General features: G+C 41.2%; 2 protein-coding genes, 1 long non-coding RNA gene and 1 other non-coding gene across 7 annotated transcripts; 3 read left to right on the top strand and 1 right to left on the bottom strand.

Moving 5' to 3' along the window:
- The first annotated feature begins 221 nt into the window (after positions 1 to 221).
- On the top strand, positions 222 to 7,193 carry TCF24 (transcription factor 24). Of its 3 annotated transcripts, none has more exons than XM_069005984.1 (5): positions 222 to 270; positions 1,283 to 1,368; positions 2,331 to 2,418; positions 3,322 to 3,731; positions 6,176 to 7,193. In XM_069005984.1, exons 4-5 carry the CDS (start codon positions 3,348 to 3,350, stop codon positions 6,287 to 6,289), a joined length of 498 nt encoding a protein of 165 aa, XP_068862085.1. In that variant the 5' UTR covers positions 222 to 270; positions 1,283 to 1,368; positions 2,331 to 2,418; positions 3,322 to 3,347; the 3' UTR covers positions 6,290 to 7,193. The 3 variants fall into 3 exon arrangements, with proteins under 3 accessions (XP_068862085.1, XP_068862082.1, XP_068862086.1); XM_069005981.1 differs by having other exon boundaries at positions 2,327 to 2,418; XM_069005985.1 differs by lacking the exon at positions 222 to 270 and adding an exon at positions 847 to 1,131 and having other exon boundaries at positions 2,327 to 2,418.
- Positions 7,194 to 8,838: 1,645 nt separating this feature from the next.
- Positions 8,839 to 12,226, top strand: LOC138105938 (uncharacterized). 2 transcript variants are annotated; one of them, XR_011148813.1, is made up of 4 exons: positions 8,839 to 8,922; positions 10,453 to 10,563; positions 11,385 to 11,490; positions 11,900 to 12,226. It is a non-coding gene; the product is annotated as an uncharacterized lncRNA (long non-coding RNA). The 2 variants fall into 2 exon arrangements; XR_011148812.1 differs by having other exon boundaries at positions 8,839 to 8,934.
- LOC138106940 (small nucleolar RNA SNORD87) lies at positions 11,752 to 11,829 on the top strand. The gene has a single exon (XR_011149204.1). It is a non-coding gene; the product is annotated as a small nucleolar RNA SNORD87 (small nucleolar RNA).
- Positions 12,227 to 12,756: 530 nt separating the features above from the next.
- On the bottom strand, positions 12,757 to 23,334 carry MCMDC2 (minichromosome maintenance domain containing 2). The gene is made up of 14 exons (XM_069004897.1): positions 22,583 to 23,334; positions 22,368 to 22,498; positions 22,217 to 22,276; positions 21,710 to 21,905; positions 20,631 to 20,753; positions 20,335 to 20,442; positions 18,946 to 19,074; positions 18,185 to 18,416; positions 16,293 to 16,498; positions 15,815 to 15,981; positions 15,375 to 15,551; positions 14,522 to 14,664; positions 13,883 to 13,992; positions 12,757 to 13,385 (listed from the first exon to the last, which is right to left on the bottom strand). Exons 1-14 carry the CDS (start codon positions 22,680 to 22,682, stop codon positions 13,219 to 13,221), a joined length of 2,049 nt encoding a protein of 682 aa, XP_068860998.1. The 5' UTR covers positions 22,683 to 23,334; the 3' UTR covers positions 12,757 to 13,218.
- Positions 23,335 to 24,396: the final 1,062 nt, after the last annotated feature.

The raw sequence follows: 24,396 nt of genomic DNA, 5'->3' as shown, positions 1-24,396 counted from the left end.
GGACCCGGGGCCGGGCGCGGGGGAGGGCGGGGGGCGAGGGGAGCGTGAGGCGATGTCGCCCCGACAGCTCCGTGATTGATGACCCACCCGCCCGGGAAGGGGCGGTCGCTGTCGCCCGGGCAGGAGGGGGGAGCCCGGAGGCCAGGTGCGACCCAGCCCCGCCGCACCCACCGGCCGGCGACGGCTTATAAACACCGGGGCCGGACGGGACGGGACGGAGGCGCCTGGAGCGGCCGCGCCGGGCTGGACCCTCCGCACCGGGAGGGAGCGGTAAGTTCATCCCCGGCCGGGCACCGCGGGGTCCCGCCAGGTCCCGGGCAGCCGCGTTCCCCCGCCGGGGTGCGGGACGGGGCGCAGCAGCCGGCGGGGCCGTGAGCGCCGGTGCTGCCCCCGCACACCGACAGGCAAGTTCCTATTTCTCTGCTCCGGAGAAAGGATTTTCGATACCGGAGTTACACAGAGGGCAAGGTCTCTTTAAAACCGATGCAAAATAATTCAGATTCACTATGTTTTTCCTCCTATGGAGCAACGGAAAAGTTTATCTGAGGTTTCCAACTGTTTGTTTTCAGTTTGTGTGCTTTGCTCTGGCGTTTTCCATCTTTTCCTTGTCTGTGTGGGCAGGTTGCCTTCATTGGTGTTTCATTCACACAGAATATAAGATTAAAATAAATATTGTGCTGGGGTTTTTGGTAAAAGATGTCAAACCAATCATGTCTTTGTAGTGTTATGTAAAAACACAAATAAATCTGCACGCATTAGAAATACTGCACTAGAAGTGCTTTAGAAACAACATAAATACTTTAACTTACTTTCACAGCCCTGTTCCCAACTCTCTCAGCACACCACGTGGCAAGCGGGTGTTTGCAAAAATTACTGCCATTATTTTAAAAACTAAACCTCTTTCTTATAAAATTTTAAAAGGAAAATGACTGTTGCCCAGAGGCTTTTTATTTACTTTAGTTTTTAGCAGCATTTTTTGGACCATGAGGTTTGGGTGACGCCTGGGTTTGAAGCACCTGGAATGTGCATCCTGATTTCGCCGGGGAGAAGAGTGATGCTGCCAGTCCCATTGTGCGACAGAAGCGATCTTGGCCGTGGATCCAGGAACCACCATGGTTTGGCTACACATATGTACATACCTACAGCAGATCCTTTCTTTTGTGTAGCAGATTTTCCCAGGCCATTTGCTGTTTGTATTTGATGGGAAGTCTGACAGTGGATAAATTTAATTCAGAGTGAAATCTCTCATTTCTAGAGCTGAAATTTTGCACATTTTTTCCAGGCCCAGGATTTCATCTCATATAGATGTGAAGTTCCTAAACCAGAAACTCCTGCTTCCAGGGGCACCCAAGGAGATGAGGTTTTTAGGTACGTGCATTACTATGTACTGTATGTCACTCGAAGTCATTCCGGTTCTAAATGTGGTTATACAACAGCAGGCAAAATCAAAACTCTGTAAACCAGCCCCAGTCCTGTATTTCAGCAGAGGACCAGGGATTTTAACTATCCCAGTCCGTCTGTATCCTTGGGTAATCTGGATGTCTCCAGTAATCGGGGAAGACTTCCTCCTACCAGTGGGATTTTGGTGGGATGGCAGATGAGAAATCCTGCTACTAAACATAAACTGTTGGATTTTTCTGCCAGTTTTTGTGATTATCTTAAATTACTGTCTTGATGTCATCTCTGCAATGATGATTTTTTTTTTTAAACTGAAATGCATCCAGATCTGACCGTGCCTTAACACAATGCAGAAACACCAAGAAAAAAGCACATAGGAATTCTTTCTGTTTTAAGTTAGAGGCAATAGCCAATGTAATGACCATTTTTCAGCCCTCATGAAGTCTTAATGTAAGTTTTATTTTATATTGATCATAAATACCACAATAAAAAAGAATAGTGAGATTTTTCCTTTGGTTTAGAGCTATAACGTGCACAGAATATTTCACAAATAATTTCAGTCTAACCTGTATTGCTACTGAAGAGAATGTTACATGATAAAACTCTGTGAGACAGATCAATAGCAAATTAATCACAATTAATCGCCCAAAATGATAACAATAAAAATGTATTCTAAATACCATCAAGTTATAGCATTGCAAAAAGCATTATTTAGAATTATTTAGAAAACTTTCCTTGTATTTTAATAGAAATCTTTGACAGAAATCTTTGACTTCAATGTGTGCTTGAAGTGCTATGCAAAATCAAGAGCTAATTCTTGTAAATGTAGATATTCAGTCATTTATGTCTATCAATGTTATTTAAAATTTTAATTATGCAGTATTTGGATGAAATCAAGTTTTAATAACTTGTTCCTGCCCTTGTCTAGCCAGGCTGTCACAGGAACAGACACCCCTAACACGTGAAAGCTGGGATCTGGGACACCCACGAGGGCTGCTTTGCTGAGGACAACAGGATCAGGTATTATTCCAATTAAGTACTGCACTTTGGGGAATATTGATTGAATTGCATTTTTCTGTGGAACTGAATGAATTAAAGGACTGTGAGTTGTATTACAGGCAGAGCTGACTGACCAGCTTTTCTGAAAGCTGGGAAAAAACCTTGTGGTCACCGTTTTCAGCTTTCCTCAAAATAACTTTTTTGATGTTTTCAAAAGTTTTTTTTGCCCCCCAATGGCCAAAATACATCTTACAAAATTCTTTTGAAGTTTGAAGATGTAGATGAGAAAGGATAACCACACAATTTTTTTAGTAACATTAGGGGTGGGAGGTCAGGAGAAGTCAGTTCCTGATTCTTTAAAATTATGGGCCAAGTTTTGCCCTTCAAAAACTGAGTCTGTGCTCTGTGACTTCACTTACTGACGCATCTGAAAATGATATTTTTCTTTCTGTAGTCCATGGAACACTGATCACCTATAAGACTGTTGATAAAATGATTGTAGCTAAAATAGAAAATATACTAACAGTTCCACATCCCAAATCATAGAGAGAATATGTCTTTAAAATTGTATTTAGCCTAATTTTTACTTGGTTGTAAATGGAAACCACTGTGGCAGTGCCTCTGGGCGGTGCCTGTTGGGCTTTCTCAGTAGTCATCTCTGGGCTATGAGTGACTCAAAAAATTTGCTCTGTGTAATACTGTCAAAAAATTAAATACTTATCACTGTGAAGGTTTTAACTTCTGTTCTGTACCGTGTGTGATGCTGAATTTGTAAGCAGTGAATGGGAAAGTGGCTCACAGAGCTGCATCTCGGCTTTTCCTAGCACAGGCAGTGCCTGCGTTTCTGACCATCCTTGTTTTCAGACCGTGCTGGCTCCAGCCCAGCACAGCATCTTACTTCAGAGATGCTCTTGTTGCTTGCAGGGCCCTCCCTGCCGGGGAAGTCACCGATGGAGTGTGGACACTTAGCAGAGAGCAGCGAGGAGATCTCCAGCCCGGGCGCAGAGCCCAGTTCCCTGCTGCCTTCCTCTGCCGGCAGCACCTCCTGCCTGCCCTTGGCGGCCGCGCCGCGGGCTGGGGCCGCTCCGGGCCGCCCCGCCGCCGCCAACGCCGCCCGGGAGCGCAGCCGGGTGCAGACCCTGCGCCACGCCTTCCTCGAGCTGCAGAAGACTCTCCCCTCGGTGCCACCCGACACCAAGCTCTCCAAGCTGGATGTGCTCCTCCTGGCCACCACCTACATCGCACACCTCACCCGCAGCCTGCAGGATGAGGCGGAGTCACCGGGAGAGGGCTTGGGCACCCTCCGCGGGGATGGATACCTGCACCCTGTCAAGGTAGGGGAGCTGAGGAGCAGCTACCGCCTTCTGTCAGCGAGTCAGTACACTGGCCTTAGATACGTAGATGAAACGAAAGATTTCAAGTTCCTGTACCTTGCCTAGAGGTAATACTTGGAAATCCTGTCCAGACTAACCATTGTGCCTAGGTGTTAGGGGTCCGATGGAAATATCTTGGAGCATTGTTCCTCCACCTTCAGGGACTTGGCACCAAAATACCAAGTCTAGTGTAGGTCCAAACCTGGTGGGACCTGGTTTTTGGAAGTGAAGGTCAGCACCAGAGGAGTACTTGCATCTTCTCAGTCCCTGCGTGGAAATCTTGGTGATCCCCTCAGACCTACTGGTCCTGAGATCCACAGATCCTGATGTGAGGGGTCTGTGGTGAGGTGACACTGTCCCACAGTGGTGACCCAGCCACGGCTGGGCCTGCTTTGGTTCTGCTGCCGAGGCAGCCCAGTGCAGACAGCAGTGTTAATTATCAGCCATGTGTTAATTACTTCCACGAAAGTGCTTTCCTGAAGCATTTCTCTAGTTGGTATATGCTCTTCTCTTTGTCAAAAAAAAAAAAAATCACAGCGATGCAGAGGGGATGAGAAAGGAGAACTGCTCTTGAAGAGGACCGGGCTGGAAACTGTTTCCAAATGCAGCGCTCACTGACTGATGGGGCTCAGACACCGCGGGGTATTTTGTTTGGCTCTGCTCACAGAGAGTGAGTTAGAGCACTGGGGTGTTTTCTTTTCCTTTTTTTTTTATTTTAAGAGTCTGAATTCAGAATGATTTAATTAAGATTAATTTGTGAAGTAATCTCTAATTTCTAAAAAGGGCCTAATTCACAGAGAGTTCCTTGTTCACGGTCTTGGTTGCAGTATTTTACAGCATGATGTGAATGTAGGCTTCTGAGGCCATTTAAATGATTAGCAGACTCATAAAGAAAGCAAAACCTCTATATCAATTAGAAGATGGCTATAATTTAAGTAAAAAAATTCTGTGACGTATTTAAAAATAAGTTCAAATTAACTTCTGTTAGTTCCCTCAGTCAGAGTGAAAGGACACAGGTCTCTTACAGTACTTTTTATCAGCTGCCAACTACAACCGGCAGAAAAATATTCTCGAATAGTTATTACAGCAGTTAAATGATCCAGACGCCCATTTCCCAGGCTACTGGAATAGAGTAGCCTGGATTCACTTAAGCAATTATTTTTTATGAATATATTTGATGAAAGTGTCACAGTCAAATCCTAATATGTGCTTCAAAAACCCCAAAACACAGTATACGAGACAACCTTTAGAAATAAAGACTTTAACTAAACTGATAGATTAAGCATAGTAAATGCAAATGGTGAGGAAAGTTAAATATCCAAGTACAGTTGTGTGTACACTGAATGAAAAATATGGTTAATGACTTTAAACTCTGATGGTTTATTGGTGACAAACTCATAACATCACACTTGAAATAGAATTACTGAATGAGATCGCACATTCCAAGCGAGAATACGCTGCTGCTTTGGGTCTTTGAACAGTAGAGCTGAGATTTATCTGCAGTATTATTAGGTGCCCCTTACCCACAGGAAAGGTGTCATTCTGCTCCCAAGAGAGTCTTTAAAATGGCATTCTTTTGGAACAACATGCTGGCTGCATCTCAGGTATTTTTGCATCCAGTGTGTGTGAAAAGTTGTCTCTCAAACATCCGCCTCTCTAATACTGAACTTGGCACAGCAAATGGAGCTGGATGCTCCCTCCCAAGTTCTGGGTGCCCGGCTGTGGCCACCTGCACCACAGGGCTGCTTGTAGTGAGTAATCTGCTGGGGTTAAGAAACCTGAGCTGTCAGAATAAATATTTAACACTAGAGTAACTGATGATTCCAAAAATTTGTGAGTGTAAAGATGAATTGTCTCATCTGAAACAGCTGGACCTGACAAGAACAAGAAGCTGTGAGCGCTGAAGACTGCCAAGGTGCAATTACATTAAATTCCCTCAGACTCACAGCCTTCAGCAGCAGCCCCTGTGCTGCAGGCAGGGTTGTGGGGCTCAGCCAGCAGGGATGGGTGTGCACACAGGGCTGCAATCCCTACAGGTGCAGGTGTATCCCTGTAGTATCCCTGGTGCCTTGACAAGGAATGCTTTGTTTTATTCTTCTAACAGAACATCTACGACACGAACTGAGCTAGAATGACTGGCCAGCATGGCCTGCTTCTGTCTGCTGGGGCACAGCAGGGTTGGGAGCTGTGCCTCACAATTAATTACCAAAGCAAATATCCTGCCTGAGGCTCCCTTATCAAGCTCCAAACATTTTCCAGTGAATGACAAAACAGGAACTGTTTGGTGATAGCAACAATTTCCTATTTTCTTGTACCATGATTCTATCAAAGCTTTGCTGAGAACTGCAGTCAAGAGTGCAAAGATCCCAGGTGTCTCAGTGCTGTGCTTGTCTCCTCTCTTGCAGAAGTGGCCCATGCGTTCCAGGTTGTACATTGGAGCCACGGGACAGTTTCTGACTCACTCGGCACAAGGAGACAGCGCAAACCCTGGGGAAACTTCAACATCTTCACAGATCTAATCTCCCTTCTTGCTTTGAAAAAAATGGTTATTTATTACACTTTATATATATATATTTAAGTTAAAAAATAGTATCTACAGACAAACTATCATTCCTGAATGCTGTTTGTAGAGGAGAAGGAATTGATTCTTAAATGTAATTAATACCTCATTAAGTTAATGTGATGCATCATTGGTTTCTATCATTGCTGGGATCTGAATGGAGGGAGTGGGAGGTGGTGACTGCAGCCAGCACCAACATGAGCAGCAGTGGCAAAGAGCTGACAGCAGAGTAAGTATCCTTGTCCTATCAGGGACAAGTGGTGTGAGAAAGAGAGGAGGAGTGATGTGGTACTGGCCAAGTACAGGGCAAAACAGGCTTGGGTGAAAAGAGAAGGGCAAGGCTAAAAACAGCAACTGTAATCCCACACAGACTTTCTCCACTGCTTAAAGCCGATGGCAGAAATCCCCTGACCGCAGCTGTCAGGTCAGGGCTTCACCCACTGGATAGTCCTACATGTTTGTAGCTATTGCTGGGAACATGGATGCATGTTCATGGAGTAAAAACATGCTGAGAGACCTGTCCCTCCTGCACAGAGCGCTGTGCGTCGGGCACTGCTCGTATCCACCCGTGGGATTGTGCTGCATGTTACGGGGCTCAGCCTGTGTTTGCCACAACCACGTGTCTGCTCACCATTCCACAGCTCACTTCAGTTAAGGGGTTCACCTGCTGGAGCAGATGAGCCCAAAGTGTTGTCTTGTTCGTAGCACACCTGTTTGCTTAAACATCTATATTTAGGCAAGAAAAGTTAAAACTAAATGCACAAATGTCATCTGTTGTAACTGTTCTATAAAACACTGTACTTCTCATATGGTTTGTTATTGCTGAGGTAAATGCTCTATTAAATATTATTCAGTGAATATTATATACTTTGACTTGCAAAATCTGTTATCAATTTCTCATTGTACACAATAACATTCTACATTTATAGATGCTGTCTTCTTTCTGAAGGCTTCATGATTTAAATTTAAAAATGACTTTAGGAAAACAAAAGTATTAGCCAGAACAACTTTCATAAAAACAATATGGTAAAATCTGGAGCTCTCAACTGTCCTTTCAGCATTCTGAGCTGTTAACAAGATATACCTGGAAGGGACAGCATTCAAGAAAGGGGGGGAAAAAAAATTCCTCAGTGTTTTTAAAGGCTTATTCCTTTAAATGTCATTGGAAGATTCTGACTGCTTATCCAAGAAGCAAAGGTTCAGTTGGACATCAGGAAAAATATCTTCACAGAAGGGGCTGTTAAGCATTGGAATGGGCTGCCCTGGGAGGTGGTGGAGTTGCAGGTGATAGACTCGCCATTCCTGGAGGTGTTCAAGAAAAGTCAGGATGTGCCAATTAGTGCCATGGTCTAATTGACAAGGTGGTGATCAGTCAAAGGTGATCAGTAGTCTTTTCCAACCTAGTTGATTCTGTAAGCATGAAAAATGCTTTAGCAATAAGGGTTAAAAACATGGAACATTATGTATGGATGGCCCAGAGAATACACCTCAGACTCTTTATCAGTGAGCTACAAGACCTGTATCAGTTTCTTGTTGTACATGATAATATTCTGAATTTATAGATGTTGTCTCTTTTCTGAAGACTTTAAATTTTAAAATGACATTTAGGGGAAAAGAAAAAAAATACTAGCAAGAAAAACTTTTGTTTAAAAAGTATGGTGAAATCTGGAGCTCTCCATGACCCCTACAGTATTTACAATTAAATATTTACAATGTTCTGCAGGCCGCCAGAGAATTGGAGCAGCAAGCACTGTAGTCACTTACTGTAGCCACATCCCTAAGATCTTTTCAGCATTTTATGGAATTATTACAGCCCAGTAAGAACATGCAAAATTACAACAGCAGTTTTTTCAGTTAAGAAGAGTTCCCCATATTTGTGAGTTGGGATTTTTTTTCCTTGAAGCAGATTATTCTGCATCAGAATGATGCCTTTCCTTTCAGAACCAAGACACCAGGTTAGGCAAAACACTCCCTTCGACCAGGGCAAGAGCTTTTATCTTCTAGAAATTTACACAGCAGGATAACAACAGATCCTCTGAACCTGTCTGCTTCAAGCCTGATGTTTGGTTCCAGTGCTACAATTCCTAGGAACAGTTCACATTCTCATGTACTGAAACACAAGTGTTTGGCATTTAGCACTAGGAATATGCACGTGCTTAGGAATAAAGCTGTACAGTGTTTATACATTGCTACCAAAAGGTGGCATTTTTCATGCAGGAGCCTAGAAGATCCCGGCAAACCTCGGTCACTGTCGTCCCGGTTTTTCTCTCGGAGGGATGGGACAGGTGAACTTGCCGCGGCCACAGCAGAGGCGCTGCCTGTGCAGACGCTGCGGCGCAGATCGGCTCTCGCTGCTGCTGCTGCTCGCGGCCGTGCTTCCCGCAGCGCCTGCGGCCCCGCGCCGCTTTCCCGGGACACGCCAAACCCGCCCGGCGCCGCTCTCCCCGTGTCCCTGTGCGCGCGCAGCCGGAAGGCGCTGCGCCCGTCCCGCCCCGCCCGGCGCGCCGCGCGTTTAGCGGGATCCCGGCCAGGATTCGCCTTTTCCAAGGGGGTCACAACCGGAGCGACCGCGCCTGTCCGCCTCCAGTCGGGGTGCGTGCCTCGGTGGGTGCATGGATGTGGCGGGACCTGGCCCGCGTTTGCGGGGGCCCCTTTTGGCGGCGGATCCCGGGATGGCGAGGGGCGCCCCGGGCGGTGCCTGGGAGGGGGGAATGCCCGGGCGTGGGGCGTGCCCGTGCCGCTCCGTGGCTTGGGAGCAGCTCCGCCGTGCCCCGGCCTCGGGCGTGGGAGCGCCAGCAGCGGCCGCCGAGTCTGATGGGTACAAATTGAAAAAGGGGAAACTTAGGTTAGATATTGGAAAGAAACACTTTACTGTGAGGGTGGTGCGGCCTTTGGAACAGGGAGGCTGTGGTGTGTAAAGCCAGGCTGGATAAGGCCTTGCTGGTCTAGTGGGCAGTGTCCCTGCCCGTGGCAGGAAATGGGTTGGGACTGGATTATCCCTGAGGTCCGTTCCAGACTCTTAACATTCTGTGATTCCGTGATCCCGCCGTGTGGATCCGCAGCGATCTCTGTGGTTCCGTCAGAGCCACCCGACCTCTGCCGTCCTCCTTGGAGCAGGTTCTGGCTCGGCAGTCCACGCACATGCTCGTCTAAACAGTAGAGTGATTTCTGGCCTTCTCAGAGGAATTAGAAATGCTCCCAGGCCGTTAATTTGAGAAATCTCGACGTAGCAGGTCAAAGCAATGGCTGTAATCTCAGGAACTGCAGGGATGTTTTGCTGGTGCTTTTCTAAACAGCCAAAGGCATCACGTGAAAGAGGAGTGATTGTCACGCTGTTGTAACTGTGCCTGTGTGTCCCCTGGGTGCTGGGGTGGCACAGTTCAGGCTGACACTCCAGCCACACAGGCTTCCCAGGAGAGCGGGTGCCATGGGAGCCGAGATGGACCTAATTAGTGTGTGCCACGTGGTGGTTACTTCGAGCTGTCACTTGGCTCATCAAGTCATAAAACAAATGACAGATTGGACATTCAAAGACACTTGGTTTTGCTGAGAGATCGTTTTCATCAGCAAACGCCTGTCATAATTCAAAAGATAAATTACCTTATTTTTCCTTTAGGGAATTGGGCAAGGGCTGTGAGGTGACCCAGACTATGCCCCTTTTCAGGTTGTAGGCACAGATCCAAACTGGCAGGGTCTGGCAGGGACAGGGCCCCGAGGGTATCAGCAGCCTCTGTGGTAATGCTCTCCTGCCAGGACTGCAGTGTGAGTGCTGACCTCAGTTCAACTGGTGGTGAAACATCAGTGAGTTCCCCAGAGTGTCACGTGTGAACTGGGGTTAAAGGCTGTACCCTGCCAGGGTGCTCCTCTGCCCAGCCTGGCTGGTCATTAGGAGCACTGTACTCATCCTGCAATCAGTCATTTCTCACACTGGAGCTTGCTTTAGGAAAATGCCTCTACTTAACCTTGATCTCAGCTGATGCTCTGTCCCAGGTAATTACAAAGAGAGCATGAGGCTGGTGTTTCTTGGACTGGCTTACTGTCCCCAAAGAAGTGTTAATGCTTTTTGCTACTGGCTCAGCAGTGGAGCTCTCTGAATCAAACATCTTCTTTTCATTGTTTTAGGCAGAAAGTGAAGCTCAAGATGTGTTTGTTACCAGCTTTGGGAATCCTCAGTCTGGACTCTGCCATGCTTTGCAAGCAGAAAGATGCCACGTGAATTCTGGAGCTACAGAAGTAAATATTTCTTACTATACTTAAAGATGTTGAGGGAAACCCCATGAAATCCAGATCAAGAGTTCTGAAGCTGTTTAATGGCTTGAAAATTCCCTTACAGATGAAAAAAGGAGGAATATGATTGTATGTAGGGTCAAGAGATTGAAATTCTAACAAAAGGTATTATGGCAGCCATAAAATCTCCCAAGATTTGCTCCTCAGAACAAAGCAGGTACAATCCAAGAATCCCAAAGGAGTCAGAAGGGAGAGGTTTGTATCAGAGAACCTAGTTTTTAACTGGGGAAACATGACTTCTGATTTGAAGAATTCATGGATGTTAGTTGAAAGGAAGAGAATTAAGTGGAGAACAGTATGTTCAGATCACAATCCATGCTGGCACCTAACCTGTGTCAGTCTTGCAATATATTCCAAAGGGAGAGGTGACTGTGGTAGTGAGCTTGACCTCTAGAAAGACACTTGGCATCTGGGGTTTGAATGTAAGACAGGGACCTGCATTTTTGTGCCCAAACAGAGCTGTTTTTCTCTGGTTCTTGGCTATACTTAATCTGTTTTGTGCTTAACAGTTAAAACCAAGGCTCTGGTTCAGCTTATGGAAGTACAGCTCTTGAGACAAACCTAACCAATTCCCTTGTATTTAGTACCTGGAAAAAGCTGTCTTACATAGGCAGGAAACTGCTGGCATAGTGATGATGACCCTTTGCCGTTTACCCAACTGAATGCTGTGATGAGCAGTGTTGTATATCTGATGTGCCAGCTAATCAGTAGGGTTTTCCCCGTTTGATTTGCTCCTGTCATTTCTGATTTTATTTATTCTTTTCAAGGTTTTGTGACATCAGATGACCACCTCCACCATCTTCCAGCCTTGTGCATGCACACAGAGCCAGCAGGAGAGTCCACCCACTTTTAGAAGTGCAGGTGTTTAAGGAGGTCAGTTGCTTTTTGACTGTCACAGTACTGAGGCTCCTGCAGGCTGTACTGCCATCCAGGGATAGCCTGTACTGGCCATGTTGACCACTGTCCTGTCCTTATGGGACTGATACAAGTCTTCCAGTTTTCAAGAGATCATGAAAGAAACTGGGGAAAGGCAAGGATAAGTGCTCTTTTTGCAGAAAATCCCTTAATATTGCTTCTCAAAAATAGAGATTTATAAAGGAATTCTATTTCAGTCTACTCTTAAAGAGTAATTTTGCTGGCACAATGATGAGACTTTTGCCGTTTACCCATCTGAATGTTTTTGATGTGTATCTCGAGATCTGAAATGCCAGTGAGGGTAATACTTTTGTATAAGATTGATTAAGGATACAGGAAACTAACTTATTATTGTTATTGTTCTTAGCTTGAAAACAGCAGCCTGGAATACGGAGTTCTAATGCACTTGGACATGCTTACATTGCCCTTCCTGCTCTTCAGAAATACTGCTTGGTTCCATAGTATGGCAGGGGAGTAGCTGTTCACTGAAAATGAATAATCCTGGAATGAAGTTCAGGGTAGACTGTCACTCTAGAAAGAGAAAGAGGCCTTATGGGCATTCTTAGAACTTAGTATGAATATTTGAGTGTATCAAATAAATGGATCAAAAGTTAATAAAGCAAAGATTAAAATGTGGGAAAACTTGTGTTGTCTAAATGACTGTTTACAGTGTTAGTAGAGGGTATGAATAAAATCTTGGCTTTCTGTTTTCAGTGACTTATTTTTTTATTGAGGCTATGGGAGCAGTAGCACTGTGATCCTGCTGGATGACATCCTGGGTAGGAGGAACACAAGCCCTAAGTATTCAGCTTGTCCAGATTTGACAGGAAGTCTACAGTTTTACTGCTGCTTTTCTATTTAATGTGTATCTCTTGGACGTAAGACTTGCTGAGGATTGTCTAGTGCTATATCCTTACTAGGAAGATGAAATACAGGAAAGCCCATAGCTGGGGAAGCATACTGTGCTTCAAACACCTCATGGCCTACCACACATTTTTCACACTTCTTTTTACAGTGAGGTAGAGTTGAATTCATTGAGCTACCTGCCTACCAGGTTGTCTAATACTATTTTTTTTCCACTTACTTGTAGTACTCTGTTATTCCTTGCAGTCTATACAAAATAATGTGGAAACACTGGGTTTTTTGGTTTTTTTGAGGCTGGGGGGAAGACAGTTGGGGGGGGGAGGGTGGAAGGCTAGGGAGTTTGTTTTGTTGTTTGTTTGTTTTGCAGGCTTTTTTGTTTTGTTTGGGTTTTGGTGGCAGGAGCATCCGGCATCCTTGTAGAATCTCGTGTTGCTGTAATGTAAAAAAGGACACAGAACAGGAAGCAGTATGATAATACTTTTATACATTTCAAAATCTATACACCATGAGGAATTAAAGACTGTTAACTTAAACTAGGAAAATAAGGGTTTTAATGTTCTTAAAACTCCTTAACCCTTTGGGTGATATATTTGAAAAGAAGCAACAAGAAAAACTGCAGAATTCAGGTCACTGAAATGAAACATTAGATTCTGAACTGGTGGTTTAATTTTCAGTTGTAGTCTTAATAAAAATCCTGAATCCTAAATTACTCCTCACTTAGCTGTGAATGGAGAGTGGCAGCCAGGAGGAGAAGTAATTTTGTATTTCTAACTGTAGTCTCTCAAAAAGCCAAAGCCTCAGGCTTTACTTAGAGTGGGAATTTTACTCTTCATTAGTGTTAATGTGAATTCCTGGGCTATAGGCAGCAATAAACTTCAGCACTTGATGGTGACACTGCATGAGGTAAATATCTCTCTGTTGCAGGGAGTTTTCATCACTGATGTCAAATGGAAATACAGGATTTGGTGCTACACACAATACAGATGTGCCTAGGCAAAGAAGAAATTAAACCTTAAGCTGAAAGGCTTCATATTTGCCAGTACTTTGAGGGGGGAAAAGCTGTGATGCAAATTACTTAGTAATGCAATCTTAGATCATAATTCTTACCTCACTTCCAAATATGTGTGTGAACAAATATGACTGATGCTTAATAAACAAAAAAACCTCCAACCCTTGGTTTTGGTTTCCCCAGGGAGGGAAATCTGTCCTTAGTTTAACCTCAGCCAGTGTTAAGAGGAGCAATGCCTCAAATAAGCCAGCATGAAGGACAGGCTTGGTTCAGGCCTGTGGCCTCATTACATACAGCACTGAGACTCAGCAAAGAAATCAAACTGACAGACTTCTCCAATACCAGTCTTCAGCACGGGAAGTTCTGGATTTTGATCTGAAATTCGCTTACTGCAATCAATGGATATAGAATTTTTTCAGACTGACAAAATGTGCTGGTGATGCACCCAAGACTAAGGAACTGTTGTGCATTATTTACCATGTTTTAGGGTCAGCGATGACTCAAGTAACAAGATGGCAATCACTGCATCTTCCTCAAGTACTGTCTGTCTTAAACTGAGCTTGGCATGAGCCTTAGACAGTGAGATCCTAAGAGATCAATATAAGCATATCAGAAATAAAAAATACTGCAGGCATGAATGCAATGTGTATTGCCCTGTGTCAAGCACTTACGTAATTAAAAGTTAATGCTGGGTTGGTTTTTTTCATACTTTAGCTGTGCAGTTACACTTATCACTGACAAAATACATATGCATTGACTTTTTGTGCTAAAAAGTGGAACTTGGCATATTATCCATTAATACTTTTTTGCTCCCATGATAAAGCAGTGCCTATTTAAGTCCCATTTTGTTTTTCTAGATAGCTTTAATAATGATACATGTTTTGTAAATAGCTGTTGGGGTTTTTTTTTTGCCTGGCAAAGTTGTTTGAATTTGGGTTTCTTTTAGCAGTATCAATATATATATAACAATTCAATATATAAAATAAATGGCATTCATAAATGATAAATAAGATTATTTATGCTTGATCAAAAAGTTAGTCTTATCTAGATTTTTATTAAACAAGCTCCTGAGCAGATGAGCACAATTTCTCTTTGAAAATGAAAAGTGGGACATACAGAATTTTTAGTGCAGAGGCTGATAACGTTGATCCATGAATGGAGTCTCTTCTCACCCTGCGACTTGCAAGATAATAGCCCTGAATGAGACTTTCTGCTTCTGAACTCAGTTCAACATGAAGATTCCTAGCAAACAAAATAAACTAGAGAGAGAGCATACATCTTAAATATTTAACTGGAAAATAAAGAACTGACCTTTTTTCACACCTTTTAATATACCAGTGGCATAGTTAATACAGGCTGGACAATATATTCTGCCAATAGTTTTAATAGTAAAGACAGTTGTCACCATTTGGCTATGCTGAATAAGGAAAATATGAAGGATAACAATAAGGACAGATCTTGGATAGTAAATAGAATTATAGTATGGTTTGGGTTGGAAGCGACCTTAAAGATGACCCAGTTCCAACTCCTGCCATGGGCAGGGACACTTTCCACTAGACCAGGTTGCTCAGAGCCTCATCCAGTCTGGCCTTGAACACTTCTGGGGGGAATCATCTGTTAGTTATGCTACAGATATTGACAATTTAATTAGAATGGAATATTAATTTCTGCTACTGCTTGTAAACTTTTTGGCCAAAAGTAGATATTGGAGATCTGTTCACATATGAATGTTAACTTAGTCTGTTTTCCAGAAACATGCTCAAACTGTATTTATTATACTGACCCTTTTCAAGAACTGAAGCTGCTTTTGTCAATGATCCTCTTAGTGCTAGTGGAAATATGGTGGGGGAAGGGCAAAAAGTGAGTATTAAAACTAAGCAGACTGTGCAGAGAGAACCTTCTGATGCCAAACCTAGTATGATATTCACAAATATAATGCATTTCTAAATTACTGTGTATAATCTGTTACCTCCTCGTAATCTTGTGTTCTGAACTGCTGTGAGACTTTGTACAGCATGGCTTCAGGATTAATGGCTCTTCTCAAGATATGATGTACAACAGAAGAAGACAGGTGACAGGAAGGAAACTCATTGTAGATCAAGAGCCCAAAACCATCTACAAGGTTAACTGGAATCAAACTCACATCCTAGAGAAAAGACCCATAGAAAGAAAACATCTATTTGGGGCTTTTGACTTGTAGAAGCATCATATTGTTTTCCATCTGCAATATCCTATATCCACTTATACTGCAAGATTATCTAATGAATTACCTGTAATACTTAGTAAAATTTTGTTTCAATACTTTTTTGGGAAAGCTATCTCATTTTAGAAGATACTTGATTTAAATTTACTTAAGTTGTGACTTTCTGGGAAATACTAACAAGTTCAATTGTTAGGCATGTGCTTTACCATCTGTCCAATTAGAAAGTTCTCCTTTTGTATATGTTTCTTTGAGGAAGAGTCCACATCTACATGGGACCAAAAGTTGGTCTGAACTGAAACAGTAACTTGTTGGTCAGCCTCTTCTCCATACTTCTTCCCAGGAATAAATACTGTTGTTGTTCTGCTCTCTAGCACTAGGATAAGACAAAATTCATCAGTTACGTGACCAATTCAGCTTAGCTATAAATCCTAGTCCCACACATATCTGAAATCAGTCACAATTGTGATTTTGCTGAATTGTTATGATTAATGGATGTCTGTAGTGTAGCAGATTTAAGTTTACAGGACCTTGGCTTTTTTGTCCTTGTGTCTTACACAGACCCATTAAAAACAGCGTACAGATTTTTGCAGCATTTGAGGGCCATAAGCTGGGGAACAAACCTAGCCTTGAATTTGCACATTTGTTTAGTTCTGTCCCCTCATTTGTTAGGAGGTGGGAGATTACCAGACTGCAGAAGTTCAAGTTTATCCTTTTTATATGAACTTAAGTCTCCTATGTAACAGATGCCACCCTTGGCCAGCACAGCACTGCAGGCTTGAATACTGGCACTTCCAGTTCCATGTTTATCTTTGGACACAGAAGGAAAAATTTCACTAGAAGGTGGGTGTCGTATGCCACGAGGCAGAAGACATAAGCTGTAATTCAGAAGCCTGGAGGATTAAATAATTCTGTCAGTCATAAATTGTTAAATTATTCGCTTTTAAAAAAACTTAGTAAGTATTAAGACTCACTTAGAAACAACAACAAAAACCCCTTAATGTGACACCAGCATCAAAACTAAATGTTTTAGTACAAAAGTAGAGGTTCAAGCCTGCTCTCCAACAGCTGTCATTGAGACTGTATTTCTTACGGATTAAACATGAGGCAAATCATCATGTGCAGAAGTAATTCCTAGGAAATCAAAGTCGTCTCATAATTTAACCCCACATTGTTAACTCCTCTCTCTATGCTAGAGAAACTTTTCCAGTGATGTAAAAGTTTAGTGGATTAGTAATTCTGGCCATCTAGGAAAAATGCAAAGGCTGGAACTTGTAAACTCTGCCTTCCTGAGTTACACAGTACCCTCCAATTCTTTTGGAGAAAGAAGGCATAGAATATCTTTTTCATCCCCTGTACTGTGTTCTTTGGCACAGAGAGGTTGCAAATTATCTGTCTGGTTCCACAATCAAAGGCTCGTAATGATTTTAAGATGTCAGAGCATGGTTTGTCCTAGTATTGCAACCTGGGAGAAAATTATTAAATGAAATTAGTAAGAATTAGTAAATAGGGTATTGCACTAATGGAAATATGTAGGAAAAGCCTACTTTGACAGGCTGCTGACAGTAACTACTGTGTACATGCAAGACAGTACCAATTACAATACTGATCATGATTTACAGTGTGCAACTGTTTTAATATTAACCAGATGGTTTGATTCTTAAAATACTGAACTACTGTTTCTTTTAAGAAATCTTAATCTTAACCTGGGAAAAAAGAAATCTTGCAGATCACAATTTTTAAAATTTGAACTAATTTCTACAGCTAAATTTTGAAATGGTCAAAGTATTGGGTTCTTTTTTTCACAACAAAAGATATTAGTGAATTGGTTGAAGAACTTCCAAATGAAAATAAAATTCATGCCCCTTTCAGAGAAATTTTTTAAGTTATGGAAGGAGAAAGTAATTTGGTTTAAATTAATGTAACTGTAAAGCTGAGCATATTGTACTTTTCTGCAGTGTATGTAAAATTGTGTTAACAGTCTATAGTTGCATAAATAGCTAAATACATAAATGCATAGTGAAAAATGTTTAAAGGCAACAACAACCAGATTTATAATCTGTGTGTAAAGATGTATGTGAATTTTCACACCTTATTCATATGGTTTTTATGAAAAAGAGTGATAAAAATATAAGTATCTATTTATACACTGCTTATTTATTAAAAAGGCTGATAGCTGGGGATCAGTGATGAAAAGGCTTACATTGAAACAAGGTTTGAAAAGTTGACCCCTTTTTTTTTTTTTTTGGCATTACCAGCTTCTGGGACAGTCTTCAGTTTTGATTTTAGAAGAATGTTTTGTCTGAGCTCTGCAAAACAGTGCTAGTGTTAAATTCTTACTGTAATCTTATGAGAGTTTTAGGAGGTTTTATAATTAATGAAGTTCTGATCTAGATTTATCACTTGAAAAAAGTCAAAAATGTCCTAGGGATAAAAACTGAATGTTTAACTAAGTTGGAGCCTTGTATATTCTTTGAAAACAAAGTCTCTAGCTTTCCATGTAAGACCAATCCTATTATCTTTAAAAATACTAAATTTTAAATTCTAATTTATGTGAAAAAAATAAAGAATCTCTTTACCTGTCGATTATTAGCGTGTCACTTGTTACAACCAAGAGATCCAGATAATCTGCATTTTCTTTTTCACATGTCTGTACTAGACTCAGCAATATTGCAAGTTTAAGAGTATTGTAAGTGCCTGGTGGAACAACCTGAGAAGCAAAGATGTTGGCCAGGACAGCAGTAAACCTCCAGCATGAACTTGAAGTCAGTGAGAGCAGATACTTAAAATTGTCACTGACAAAAGAAGGACCTAATGGAAACAAAATACAGGTGAACAAACACGTAAAAGAGATCTATGCAGGTGTGTTAGAACAAATCACCATTGGAGTCTTGATACAAAACTTACCAAGAACAAACATATCTCGGTATTAAGCACAAATTCAGAATGTAAGCATCTGACACTGCTAATTTTACTGCTAAAAAGTTAGCAGACACAATCTGCTAGAACTGATGGAATAAGAAAGGAAAAACAAACTGAAATATGAGGTGCATTTTATATGATTTCAAAGTACTTTCCAATGGATAGGTGAAGATGGAAAGAGAAGTTGAAGAACTACAATAAATAATTAGGGAGTTTCCCAATGCATGGAAAGTGGGCAAAAGCAGACATCCTCAAATAACAGCAAGTACACATTTTAGACTGTAAGAGGAACGTCCCTGAATGGTTTTGTAATCTGGACCTCTAGACAATAAAAAACTATACCAATTCTCAAGATTTTTTTTTTTTCTAGGAGGTTTTCCACCTTTTTTTAAGCCAGTGTTTAATGGAACTTTCTTACCATTTGGTTTATAGAGCTGTACACTGTTGACTTCTATACATGCCGTAGCTTGTAGACCATTTTGCACACAAGCTGGAATTCCTATAATCCTGTAGTGGTTTCCTATTGTCATTTTATTGGCCAGTTCATCTGGAAATAATAAAAAAATAAGTGTGGGGGGCAAAGCTACAGATATGTTAGGGCATAAAAGCAGTTTTAAAGACATAGTCAGAAAACTACACATTCTGAATGTTTGATTTGATGATTTAACATTGGCAGAAAACAGCTGGATGCCAGATCGATAATGGACTAGAATAAAATGAAACATACAATTTTAATTATTTAGTGCAAAAGGTAAGGAAGGCACACCAGGTGAGGGAAAATAGACTTAATGATAAAGAAAATGGACTATGCATTTAGTCCTCCATTGAAAAGAAAATGGACAGTTTTTTACAAGTATATTTCCTACTCTGAAACTTGTGGCACCACCATCATCAGTCACTGTCCTATAAAAGGTCAGAGAAAAAAACCCAACACAATAAAGAGTTACAAACTACAGATTTCAAAAAGACACACAAATAGCTTTGTGAATCTTTATATTTCTGTGCACCTTAGAAAACAAAATCCCATTTATTTTTTGAAAATGAGAATTAGATCCAACCAGATATCAATCTCAGCCTGAGAAACACTGTAACCACACTGATCATTGGAGCCAGTGGAAATTCAAAGCATACAACTCACAGTATCTTGACCATAGATTTTTCTATGAAATTTTTTAATATAATTTTATCACTCCTAGTTCTTTCTATTTAGTTTTCAAGAAATGAATCATATCATTCCCTGGACTTTTGGAATGGCAGAGGGTTTTTTTGTTGCTTGTCTCTTTGTTTGTTTGGGATTTCTTTAAGAATTAATGGAAATATGTTGCTGTGATTTCAGTTGGATATTAACATTAGAAATCATTTAATGTTTGCAGTGGAAGGCAGTGGTAGTGGAAGGTAGTGGTAGTAGAAGCCAAAAATCCTGATGGAATGTGGAAAACAGCTAGATTGAGGAAGGATGTTAAAAATGCATGAAATTAGTACAGAACAGCATGGCCAAAGGAAGTAGAAAGGATGAAAAAGCAAGCAACAGTTAGAATAAGACACTGCTAAGCTGGCCAGGGGATTTTAATTCAATGGGGGTGTAAAAGTGACACAAGAATTTTGTGATGTACGCTCTGCAATCACCTGTGCACACTGCTTTGTTACCTAGCTACTTCTTATAAAATTAAGGAGGGGACTACAGAAAGAATTGCAATATAAATTATGACTTTCACCATTTTAATCCCAAAAATGGAGCTACAATTGCAAGGGATTCTTACAGATCAATTCTAAAACATTTTTGACAAAACTCCAAAGTTCATCTTACCTCTCAAGAACACTGTAAATGCCTGAATCCTAAAATGTGATTTATCATTGGAATATCCTTTCAAAGCATTCAGCATTTTAGCATCAATCATTTCAACTATTTGTTTATCTTTCAAAACAAAGGCAAAGAAAGGTTAGTTCTCTTGAAAACATTTTTTTTAAATGACTGGTGTATTTTAAGTGGGCTTTTGTGGAAAAAGCCATGGGTTTTTCCATTTTTGGAAATATTTTGTTTACTTATTGTGTAACAGAAGTAGGAAACTACCAGATCTAAAAGTAAGATTACATAGATCCTACCACCAAGTACTCTAAATTTCATGTCTTCCTGCAGTGGTGAAGAACACAAGCTACACACAAAATCAGTCCTCACTGTAGCAGACTCTGTAGCTCCAGGACAATGCACTCTGATGCACCTAAATCCTAAAAAAAGTAGTAAGTTACCAACCATTTTAAAACTAATGCTATGCCCTCCTTTTATTTTCCCATGAAGAACAGAAGCAATTAAAATACTGGACAGTGAAAGTCCAAATTTATTACGTGTCTCTTCAGATGAGTCTCTCTTACATATTCCACTAAAATTATCCATATAATTTATTGGGGTTGGCCACGAGATGGCAGAGTTTCCTACTGCACATTCCCAAGCTGAATAGCTTGGCCGGGCTTTCTTGAGGAGTGAGCCACTGCGGCTTCTGCCTGGCGTAGGAATGACACGGGACATGGATAGTCACTATCAGAGGTGCGTGTCCTCATAAAGATGTCAGTGTGACTTAATCTGAAGTCTCCAAACTTTGGGATTTTGCATCTCTTTTATAACCGTATGGTCTCTCTTACAGAAGAAGCAAAAAACCAGCCTTAAAAGTATTTAGGGCCTCACCCTGCAATGGTACAAGCAATTCAGTAACATTACTCAAAGTAGTACTTCCACAGAAGTCACCTACTCATTAAAGCAAACTTGTTTTATGCTAGAAGCTTTTGCCAGTCACTTAAGCATATTTTCCAAGGAAAAAGGTTCTTACTAGTTTAGTTTATTTACTTTTGAGATACTTTATTGTTATTCAAGACATTTAAGTATTAAGTTATTTAAGATATTAAACACATTCAAGTTATACTGGTGACTTATGTTTTCTCCTATAAACTGTCTCCAGCATTAGGAAAAGGGATTGCTGGCACAGATATTCTTCTAAAACATTTAATAATGCTGAGTAAGTCCAGTCCTTTCAAGTAATAAAATTCCTGCTGTGCTCATTACAAAAATGTATGCATAATAAAACTATATAAGAAAATACCTTTGTTATGCTAGGTCTTTAATCTCTTATTATCAAATATATTTAAAAGCTTTTTAAATAGTATTGATTAATTTGTATTTTTTTTACTACCTTCAGAGAATGGACAGGTTTCCTCAGTACAAAGAAATCTTGCTCCTTGTGTGTATTTTGTTACAGTTCCCATTGCAATCACTATCCCTTCAGACATATAAAATCTTTGAGATGTGTAATTAAAGGGATATGCAGAAAGACTCAGAACATAACTTGGTAAAGGTGGCAAATGTGTTGGTTTCAGCAATATACTGATCTAGCAAGAGACACAATTGCATTAGTATCATAAAAATATATTTTTATTTAAAACTGCTTACTTTTCATGGACAAACACACAATGTGATGCGTAACTGTTAAAAAATTTCAGAAACACGTGAAGAGTAACTAAGTTTCATATTAATTAATCTCACAATTGCAATATGTTTGGGTGAGACTTCCAGCTAATTTTAATTATAAATAGTACTGCAACCAAAGGGAAAATGAAAACTTAATACAAAAATAGTTGTTAATATTTCACTATACTTAGAAGATTCAAGATCTAAATGGAGAAAACCAATGCAGACTCACCTGGGCTTCTGTCTGCAATTGTTCAATTAATGACAATGTCTTAATAGCTACAAAACATACCTGTGATGGAAAAATAACTTCATTTTAGAAAGGAAAATCTTGTTAAAATTTAGATGGTGCACTTTTGTGTACTCATCTATGATACACTTACTGACTGAAAAATCTGTGCAGCTTGTAGGGGATTATGAAGAATATAGTTTCCAAGAGTTGCATCCAATTCAGCAATGTCAGAAGGATTAATTGAAATAATGAAACGATAAACAGCATAACTTTGTTTTGAGTCTGTAGGAGCAAAAAGTATCTTAAAATAACAGAGATTTGTGTAACATTATGTATTAATTTAACAGACTATGTATTGAGCAATACCATTATATTTTTTGCAATCATGCACAAATTTCTGAAGGCCACCACTTCTGTCAAGGTAGACAAGGACAACTTCCCTCATTTTCTGCATTTCAGGATCCATCTTTCAAGATCTTTGCACTCTTTATCCAACTGTGGGAATAAACTGTGAAGAAATGATGGTAGCACTGGCCATGCTATAATAGTAATAATAAAGGTACATATTAACAAAGCCACACAAAATTAAAATAGTCTCCTTTTCAAACTAGGAAATTCTTGAAGGATTTTTAAAATTCAGTTCAAAGTTCTTTCCAATGACTGAAGCATACCCTATTTCTAGAGTAAATTTCTGAAGAATGATCTAGTGTTTTCATTTCCTTAGTAAGTTATTTCACTCTCCTAATTCCCTAACCCATGAAATTAAAGTTTCCATTTAATTTAACCTCTCCTGTATATTTTCTAATCAGTCTATCAAAAGTAAGACTTAAAATTTTAACTCCCTTATTTGAGAAGTCTATCAGAGCTGTTAAAAGTGTGAAACTGGGAAACATCTCCTTTCTTAAAATCTGACTTTCCTACTCTGCTGTGATCTCCTGTGGCACCCCCCACTTAAGGTGCTGATCTTGCATTTATTTCCATGCAGGTACACAGAAGTTCAATTCTGATTCCCGCTGACAAAGCTTTTACAACTACAGTTTTGGTTTGCAGGCTGACCATGTTCTTTGGTGTGGTTTTCACTGTGTATTACCCACATATCTTTCTATTTTTTTTTTTTTTTTTTTGTAAGAGTAGAGTCTTGTACCATAAAGCACTATTTTGGAGAATTTAGAAGGACCACTACTAAGGCCAAAATATGGTATTTTGTATATATGCATCTGTTTTAATATCTTTCATATTTTCTTCTGCAAAATGTCCTTAGTCCTCTTTGTAGATGACCAATATGAAACAAGACTTGAATCTTCAAAAATAAGACAGCTACCTGGTAAAGGATAGGACATGGAATTAACTGAGCTGATGGGGAATCAAAGTTCACAGCATATGAAAGATTCCCTGCAGTAGTTCACAGAAATGACTGTGGGATGACAAACAGATCGACATCCGAGAAGAGTAACTGGATTCCAGCGCAACTTCAGTGTGACAGCAGCATAAACCCCGTGGCCTGAGAACTGTACCCTGTGGGCTGGGCTGTGTTTAGTGACCGAAGTAACAAATTAAAGGCACAAGTTAAAAGACAATTTATAACAGGGATTTTTTTTCCCCCCCACCGTGTCTTTGGGATTACTCCTGCACAATTACTACTCCATCCCCTGAAATCTTCAGCAAGAAGGGCTAAAATGTACACACATAGATCCACTGTACCTCCCTGGATCCTCTGTTACCCGGGCTGGACACACAGGACACCACATATAACTAGGAAGGACTGAGCTATGGCCCAGCTCATTGTGCACTGAGCAGCCATCGCCTAAACTTCAGAAAATAAAGCCTGACCACGGTGATGGTGTTCATCAGTGTCCTCACAGCCAGCTATCCCCACTCCAGGCGTTGGATCCGGCACGGACACCCAGCATCTCCCTCCTGGCTTCAGGCTCCTGCCATCCGCACCCGTCCCTTCCTCACAGACCTATCCACCGAAGTTATTCACCAGGCTTCCTGTGCCCCCTCCTCCCCCGGCCCTGCTGGGGCGGCAGCAGTGGGCACCGAGGGGGCCGGGCTGCCCTCCCCCTGCGGGGCCGCGATGCCGCTCCCTGTGCCCGCGGGCGGCAGCGAGGGCTCGGCAGCCGCGGGACGGGGCTCCCGGCGCCGCCCCCTCAGCCCCTCAGCCGGCGGCGCGGGGGAAC

Source organism: Aphelocoma coerulescens, chromosome 2, assembly GCF_041296385.1.
Source record: "Aphelocoma coerulescens isolate FSJ_1873_10779 chromosome 2, UR_Acoe_1.0, whole genome shotgun sequence".
NCBI classification, from domain to species: domain Eukaryota; kingdom Metazoa; phylum Chordata; class Aves; order Passeriformes; family Corvidae; genus Aphelocoma; species Aphelocoma coerulescens.
Note: the sequence above shows the minus strand (reverse complement) of the source record. Positions and strands in the feature narration are given on the sequence as shown.

Excerpts from the sequence above, each read along its gene's own strand:
- TCF24 (XM_069005984.1), top strand. The coding sequence starts at position 3,348 with ATGGAGTGTGGACACTTAGCAGAGAGCAGCGAGGAGATCTCCAGCCCG. Across the intron at positions 3,732-6,175 it reads GATACCTGCACCCTGTCAAG|AAGTGGCCCATGCGTTCCAG; the intron begins GTAGGGGAGCTG and ends CCTCTCTTGCAG.
- MCMDC2 (XM_069004897.1), bottom strand. The coding sequence starts at position 22,682 with ATGGATCCTGAAATGCAGAAAATGAGGGAAGTTGTCCTTGTCTACCTT. Across the intron at positions 22,277-22,367 it reads CTGCACAGATTTTTCAGTCA|GTATGTTTTGTAGCTATTAA; the intron begins GTAAGTGTATCA and ends TTTCCATCACAG. Across the intron at positions 20,754-21,709 it reads AACCTGTCCATTCTCTGAAG|GATTTAGGTGCATCAGAGTG; the intron begins GTAGTAAAAAAA and ends TACTTTTTTTAG.